The sequence below is a fragment of the Abrus precatorius genome, unplaced genomic scaffold (assembly GCF_003935025.1).
Source record: "Abrus precatorius isolate BTA unplaced genomic scaffold, Abrus_2018 Scaffold3, whole genome shotgun sequence".
Lineage (NCBI taxonomy): Eukaryota > Viridiplantae > Streptophyta > Magnoliopsida > Fabales > Fabaceae > Abrus > Abrus precatorius.
In genome coordinates this window covers 25,731,820-25,740,223 of record NW_020874373.1, presented here as the reverse complement: position 1 = coordinate 25,740,223, position 8,404 = coordinate 25,731,820, and the positions used below count along the sequence as shown (strand labels likewise).

Sequence of the window (8,404 nt, the reverse complement as noted above, 5' to 3'; positions counted from 1 at the left end):
AAAATAATTATTTATCATAAATTTATATTATATATTTAAAATAATTTATAACATTTTATAATTAAATTAGTAATTTATATATTAAATAAATAAAGATTTCATCTTGCATAAATAACAAATAATCTTTCATTCACATAAATATTATAATAAATAAGAATGTACGAATATTTTAATAATTAATATATTCAAAAATACTTTTATTTTTATAATTTAAATAAATAAATATTAGTAGTTGTTTCTTATAAATATAATTAAAAGGATATAATTTTTTTTACCTTTTTTATACTTATTATGGAATATTTAGACCGAAAAAATTAAACGAAAAATCCAAACAGAACAAAGTGTGAATTATTCCTTAAATTAATTTTATTAATTTATAATGTTAATTAAGAGTTCAAACCTCGTAGTCGTCGCTTTGAAGATTTTACCTAATGATTATCCTCTTTAATTAAAAATTAATATCACAATTATGTCTGTGAAATTATTTACGATTCATTTGGATACTGATTTGAGTTAAAAATAGTTAGAAAAATTAAGAGCTTTTTTATTTCCCTTTTTAATTATAATTATTTTAAAATAAAAAATATAAAAACTTGTTTGTTAATTTAAGTTTTTAAAAAGGCAAAAATTGAAAATACTGAATTAGGGTTGTTAAATCATCTCAAGGTATGCATCTCCAGGCATGGGTACACGAAATCTGTGAGCGTAGTTACTGGGTATGTATCCGGTGTCCTCGTTGAGTACATACGTACCCGAAAATATTTATAAAAAAAATAAAAAAAATAGGTACACAGTGGATACTTCTTGGTACATTTTCTTTACACATATCCATTAAAATCAGGTCATTTTTTGGTCATTAAAAAAAAAATTTCAAATTTTAATACTCTGTTTTTTCGGTTCCCCTTCGTTTATTTTGTGCCCTAAAGCTCAAGCCCTTACCTGAGAAAACTGCAGAGCTATCTCCACACAAGGGCAGCTCAGTTCTTTCTCTCTCAATCTGCACCGGTTTATTTCGGTACCTACTACGGTATTTTTCTTGCTTCTGGGTATTGGGATAGTACTCATCTTCATCATTCTCTCATTTGATTTTGTTTCTCCTATTGTCGTAACTGTTTTTTGTTTTTGCTATTAAGCCTACGGACTTGGTCGTGGCTCCCGTGGTACTGTCGGATTGCGGCTAATTTTCCTAATCGCATGCAAGCTGGGCTTAGTGATATTATACCATTCCATCACGACTCACGGCTACCTCCTACCCTCCCTCGGTAAGAACATCAATACCAATCATCAAGAGTTAAATATGCATAAAGTTTGGGCAATTTCAGCTGGGTCCATGCACATCCCATGCCAAAATAATTTCACAAGATTCTGTATCAATTCTTTCACTAACTCATCCCCTGTCATGTTGTATTCCACACCCATCTGCAATATATATATATATATATATATATATTTTTTTTTTTTTTTCCAGCAACATGTTAGAGTTCAAACATACAAATCAGATTTTAATTAAATAGATTGTTTTTTACCTTAGCAATGATGGTAATGTTGAGAGTAATTTTTCCAAATGGCTTTACACTGCTCCCGACAATAGAAAGATGTATATTTTGAAGAAGGGTCAGTACTGTAAGCAAGATGCCCTTTCCTTTCTCACAAAGGATTCTAATAAGTAGTTACTTCTTATATATAGAGAGAGATTTGAATATCTTTTTCTGAAATATTTATAATACAAACCATCGATTGCTCTCAAGAAAGAGTAAGAATTATTATGAAGGTGAGACCAAAATATGGGATATTGGTAGTGATGAGTGGGATTCATTTGTATGGGCTGGTTTTCTTGAAGTTGCTACTCTTTTCCTTGATGAACCAGATTCAGAGGCAGTGCTTTTTACTGATGATGGAAAAGGGAATGATGAGATTGACACTGTTAGAGTATGAATGTTTAGTCTTTTTGTTGTTGATTGTAAAACAATTTATAAATTTGTGTTTTTATTGGAATTTTATTTGTTGAACAATGTGATTCGTTTTATGTTATATCATTTTGAATGGATTGTTAGACAATTTTATGTTATTTAATTATGTTTATATTAAATTTTATTTATTTATTTATATTATATATGGACGTACGCATACCTTAGTTTTTGAAAAATTAGTGTATCCTTGTACCTGTACTCGGTATCGGTACTGTTCCCGTATCCATGCAACATAGGTATGCATCAACCGTAGAAATGCTTCGTTCAATAAGCACATAGCTTTATTTTCCTTTTTCATCTTCCATTTCTTTTTCATCTTTTTGGATTTTGATTTGGATTTGAATTTTGATTCAGATTCTTATTCACAAACAAGCACCAATATATTTGAGAAAAAAAATCAGGTTTGATTCTTCTTCTCTTGCATTTTTTTCTCTCTTTTTTTTTTCTTATATATATTTTATAGTGAACTTTGTGTTTGGAGATGATGGGAGAAAGGTAGTGTTAGAGTTAATGTTTATATGATAAATGTAGTGTATAATAGTGGATATTTGTACACACACCACCAAGAGCTCTACCTCAAATCAGTTTTCAATAGCCACTAAAATGTCCAACAAAATCTGATTGTAGACATTTTCTGCTTAAGAGTGTTCTGTGACTCATACATTTAGTGCTCCAGCCACAATATATATTATTATGTAACATTAATTTCATATGATACATATAAGTTTTGTTGATGCTAAGCCATATTTATCTCTGCCTATGCATTTGGCACCATGTGCAGTAAATAGACCTTTTCCAGCACTCTGTTCCCTGTTAGTTTTCAGTTTCACCTCTTTCCCTTTCTTTCCTTTATGTGCGCTGCCTTGTCAAAATTCTGTGCTACTTGTCAAATCTTTCAACCTTATAAATATGGCTTCCTTGTAAACAGGTCTATTGAAATTTGAAATTAATAATTAATTGATAATAACATTTACCATGAAAAATAGAAAAGTTTATGAATTTAAGTGTGAGGATATTCAATCATCTTTGTTAGCAGCAGGTGATACTGAAATCTATCAGAGCGTGTTGATGTAGTACTGCTGAATTTATATTGATCTGATGTGGAAAGATAACTAGTATTATTAGCCTTAGGAATTGTATGTGAAAGATATATCGAATTTCAAATGTGGAGATGCATGTGTTTTCGACTGTTCAAACTTAGCAATGAGCTAAATATAATCACCAGGGATATTGTATACAATATATTGAATATAGTGGAACTGCAGTATGGCATTAAGTAGAATTTGTATGCTTTGATGTTAGAAAACAAAGAACTAAGATAAGGGTAAATGTTAGTGAATAGTGAGGGATGACATATTGGTTTAGCTGAAACAGTTTGTAACTTTAACATCAATTTAACAATTTCATTTTGGTTTAGCAGTTGGAATGACATATTGTGTGTAACAAATATATGTCTTACTTGGGAGGAGCAAAAAGGAAACCCTTGTGTTCTTATATCGGCTCATTTTGGAGGCAATTTCACTGGACGTCTTTGGCTGTATTCTTGAAGTGAATTAATATCACGGTGAGCTTTTCAATTCTGAAACTTGTTCTGTTAAGCTCGCTGTGTGGATTAGAGCTGATGCTGCTTTTATTTGCAAATTTTAATGGTTCTAATTCCTTTTTCATTTTTTTAAATGCTTTTATCCATGGACCAACCGTAACCCACTAGGCCCTGAGATTTTCAGATTGGGGCCTATTTGGCCCTGCGGGCTTTTAAGCCCTAGTCCATATGGGTCAGGGCTAATTGGGTGAGGGCTGGCACATTATGATTGGTGAGGCTCAAATAACCCTAATCCCTATCTCATGGCAGCAATTTTTATTTCTGATAATATATGAGACCTCTTGTTTTAGGTTTCTTTTTTCGATTTCCAGTATGATGAATCTTAATTCCAATCTTCCTTAATTTCAATGAATCCCATTCATGAATCTCATTTATTTATTTTTTTTGAAATTTGGGGTAATAGGCTATTTTTGTGATCTGAGTATTGCTCCTTTTTGTTGGATCTGTGAGGAATGAGAATCGGGGATTTTTTTTCTGTGGTGTGTGTTTCTGCTGTGTCGTGATTGACAGATTTTTTAAGCTCAAGGTAGTGAAATAATAAGACCTTTGCTGGATTTGGTATTCTGAGGCTGGGGTAATTGGTTCTGTGAATAATTCACTGCATTATGTTTGTGTGGAATCTGAGTCACGATTTTTACTATTTTAAATTATTGATTATTCAATTATTTATTTATTTTCACATTATTTATTATAATTGATTTGTATTTTGGTGTTTGTGTGTGTTTCCACTGCTCAGGTAGAGTGGAAGCGGAGAGAAAAACTCCAGGTTTAGATATTCCCTTGTTTATTTTCCCTAGATGTTGATGGGTAGATTTCTTATTGGAATTTATTGCAGAATATGATATGATGGATTGATATTTGTAATTTTTTTGTCTTAACAAATTGGATCAAGGAAATATGTTTTTACTGTCTTTGTTTTTTCTCTTGGACTTATTTTTTGAGCTTTGTAGCTATAATATGTGGATCATATACCTAGAGATGGACAATTTCCTTATGGTTTCTTTCACTGTGCAAACCAAGGCAGGGAGGTTTCAAACTATCACCTGCAATGCTGCACACTACCCAAAATTTTGTCCTATTTGCTTGATTTCCTCCTACTACCGTTGTATTTTTGTTAGCATGCATGAGTCATACAGTCCATCTGTGTCCTATTTGGGATGATTTCCTCTTGTCTTCAATGTTTATAATAGTGCTTGGTCGCAGAACTCCATAGTCATATAGTCATCTACACAAATTACTAACATTTCATAAAAACTGTTATTGTTATTGCAGGGGAAAAGAGGTATTGAAAAACAACCCTATCAGCTTCCTGATTTCATTGCTGCCACAGGATTTGAGAAAATCAGGCAGGTAATGCAATTTCTGATTCTTTGTCTGAACTTCTGATTTGGTTGTTGAGATTTAATATTTTTTAGTAGTTTACCAGGCAGATATCAATTTATGATTGTCATTCTCTTTTGAATTTATAGTTTTCTATTTGGTGGTTGTGTTTTGAATCAGCTGTTTGCAATCTGCTCAAGTGTTTGGGGTCCATCTGCTGGCTCATTTATGGCTTTGCCTCATTTATGACATTAAATATGCTACCTTTGAATTTGATTAGAATATTCTATCACTACATGTTACTAGCAGATACTCATTGTTTATTTCATTAGTTATTCAAGCACTAGCTAGGCATTTGCTTTATGTATGTATTGCTAGAAGAAGAGGATACTCATTGTATTTGCTTTGTTTGTGAACTGGTCTTTTGTTTGACATTTTATTTGAGTATAGGCATCAAAGTGTTAAATGAAGATTTACTCTTGAGATAATTATACTTTGTTGGTTGGCCTTTAACTATATTTGCTCCTAGTACTTGGATTGTCATATGATTTGTGACAATGAGATGATTTCTTTATATGCACAATTTACATATATAAAACAAACTGGGTTTTCACAATCAAGCAAAAAGATTGGTAACAATATTAAGCAAATGAATGCTGTTCTGAACTTTTGGGTAAATCAAAGGTTAGAAAAATTTTGTAGAGTTATGACTCAATATCTAAAAGTTGATACATTGTTTCCGGTCAAGCACAACCTTTTCTGACCAAGCCCATTGCACTGTTCTGTTCACATACTATGTTCTATTCAATGTTCACAAATGTCTTCACTCCTCTGTTGAGTCTGTTCTGTTGGTAGCTTGACTTTTGTTCAATGCAGTCATGATAGTAGCTTGACTTTTGTTCTTCTATGTTACTTGACATTTGTTTTTATTTACTTGTGTTTAGATTACGACTATACTTTCAGTTGTTATGTATATATGTCTCTTTAATCTATTTTTAATTAAGCATTTTATATGTGCTGTATAAATTATTTAACTTGTATCTATAATCTTTTAGCACAGCAGCCATCCCACTATAGCAGTCCAAGGGTAAACCACTCTGCTGTTTTCTGGGTTTGATAACTAGTCTTGTTTTACCATGTTTCGTCTCAACCTATTAACAACATTGTTTATTTATTCTCTGTTTGAAAAAAAAAAACTACGGGCTGGGTTTGTGTTGGTTTTAGGAGAAGTTGAAATCGAACCAATCTACTTTAGTTGGGTTGAATCTGGTTGAGAGAAATATTTTGTCAAAGGTTGGGTTGGTTTGGGTCAGGTTACCTCTCGAGAAAGTTCTACAGTAATGTAATTGTTTTTAAAATGACCTAGACTGTCATTGACTCATTGCTTTATACAATTTGTAAAGATAGATTTATAAATATGGTCTAGTCATATTTCTCATTTTGATTCTGATGTCTAATTGTGGCAGCTGAATAAATCAAAATCTAAGTATGGAAGATTCTGATCAACTTGCTAAATCTGTGGAAGACCAGCAAACTGAACAAGGTATGTCAGAAAAGGTTGTTAATCTGAAGTTTGTTAATCTCTATCTTTGCATTGGACCCAGATGAAGAATCTTTGGTTTTTATTCTCTGCATTTCTGCTTGTAACTACAATTCTTCTTTTTGCTGTATTTTGTCTATTTTCAGTGTGTAGTTTCTTCAGAAAACCGGTTAATAGGAAGAATATAAGGAAACGCACTATTGATAATGAAGATGAGGAGGACTCAAACAAAGAAAGCTCTTTGTTGCATACTCAGAAAAAGACCTTGAGGCCTGACAATAAGTTGTATTTTTCCACTGGCTCTTCAAAAAGCTCTGCACCTGCTGAACCAAGTGAAGAACCTGGTAAACCAGTCTTTCAGTTCGAGTCCTCTAAAGAGATTCAAGTTCAACATGATAGCAAGGCAACAGCAATTCTAGAGACTGAGACTGAGTTTACAAAAGATGCTCGTGCCATCCGTGAAAGAGCTCTTAAGCAAGCAGCGGCGAGTCTGAAAGGGAAAAGCACAAATTCTGAGGATGAAAAACTATATAAGGGAATCAACAGTTACAAAGACTATAAAGCTGGCTTTCGCAGAGAACAAACAATTGCTAGTGAAAAAGCTGGTGGGGCACATGGTCCTCTTAGGGCTTCAGCTCATATAAGAGTCTCAGCAAGATTTGATTATCAGCCTGATATATGTAAGGATTACAAGGAAACTGGTTATTGTGGATATGGTGATGCATGTAAATTTATGCACGATAGAGGGGATTACAAGTCTGGGTGGCAATTGGAGAAGGAATGGGAAGAAGCTGAGAAAGCAAAGAGGATGAGATTGGCTGCAGGTGAGGATGCAGATGAGGAGGAGGGTGCTAATTTGACTGATGAAGATGATGATGATTCATTACCATTTGCATGCTTCATTTGTAGAAATCCTTTTGTGGATCCTGTTGTAACCAAGTGCAAGCACTACTTCTGTGAGCATTGTGCATTGAAGGTATAGACTTACAGTTGTCGCAAATAATGATCAATTGGCAATAATATAAATCTTATTTAGTGTTGAGTTTCTGATTCAATATTTATAATTAAGATTTTATGTTGCCCATTTTAGTTTTTTATTTCATTAGGTTGCAGTTGTTATGTGATTCAACATTCACTAACTGTTTTTGATTCAGCTCTGAAAGAATTATTGATTTATCACCTGTTATTAGTGAATGTTGAATCCTATGGGGTTTTGTTTTGGGAATAAGCACGATAATGTGTTCCTTTAAACTTGTGGCATTTTTACTGTAGTAACACCTAATTTCTTTGCATTGATGTCTAACTGTTTTTTCGTTTTATTTACAGCATCATGCAAAGAATAAGAAGTGTTTTGTCTGTAACCAGCCAACCCTCGGCATTTTTAATGTTGCTCATGAGATACGCAGGAAGATGGCCGAGGATAAATAATCTCACTCTATACCATTCATGGATCTTTTTGCTTTATGGAAGCTATCTTTTCTTCCCCATTTTAGCTTGTATTAGAGTGATGCTATGTAATGATATGTAACGAGTTGAAAACATCCAAAGGTTTACACCGTCAGATTAGATCTTATGAATTTTGTTGTATTTGAGTCTTACAGATCCCAGAATGTCTTTTAGTGAGACATTACCAATTTGTATATAGGACGTCACTTGTGCACGCTGTGGATCTTTTTGCAGTATAATTCAGTTTGATACCAAATTTTGAATGGAGCCACCTTGCTTTCCCATTGCTTATGGTGGAACAATATTGTCGTCATTGTTGGCAAGACTTCAATTAGAGATGTGGTCTTGCTGGCAGATATGTTGAGCTAACCGGGTGAAAAAAATCAAATGTATTCTACCGCAAATAGATTTTGATAATCAATAGGAGTCCGAGTAACAAGAAAGCACTAGATTGCTTCACGGAAATACATTACAAATATCCTCAGTCATGAGTAATAGGTTTGTTTATCTGCCTAAGGTTTGGAT

The 8,404-nt window shown here is 33.0% G+C and overlaps 1 protein-coding gene across 3 annotated transcripts; it reads left to right on the top strand.

Moving 5' to 3' along the window:
• The first annotated feature begins 937 nt into the window (after positions 1-937).
• LOC113862771 (zinc finger CCCH domain-containing protein 1) lies at positions 938-8,161 on the top strand. Of its 3 annotated transcripts, XM_027495961.1 has the most exons (8): positions 938-1,027; positions 1,134-1,262; positions 2,325-2,371; positions 3,391-3,534; positions 4,846-4,923; positions 6,360-6,436; positions 6,580-7,409; positions 7,760-8,161. In XM_027495961.1, the coding sequence occupies exons 6-8, from the start codon at positions 6,382-6,384 to the stop codon at positions 7,859-7,861; spliced, it is 987 nt and encodes a 328-aa protein (XP_027351762.1). In that variant the 5' UTR covers positions 938-1,027; positions 1,134-1,262; positions 2,325-2,371; positions 3,391-3,534; positions 4,846-4,923; positions 6,360-6,381; the 3' UTR covers positions 7,862-8,161. The 3 variants fall into 3 exon arrangements, with proteins under 3 accessions (XP_027351762.1, XP_027351761.1, XP_027351763.1); XM_027495962.1 differs by lacking the exons at positions 938-1,027; positions 1,134-1,262; positions 2,325-2,371; positions 3,391-3,534; positions 4,846-4,923 and adding an exon at positions 6,223-6,235 and having other exon boundaries at positions 7,760-8,157; XM_027495960.1 differs by lacking the exons at positions 938-1,027; positions 1,134-1,262; positions 2,325-2,371; positions 3,391-3,534 and having other exon boundaries at positions 3,975-7,409; positions 7,760-8,157.
• Positions 8,162-8,404: the final 243 nt, after the last annotated feature.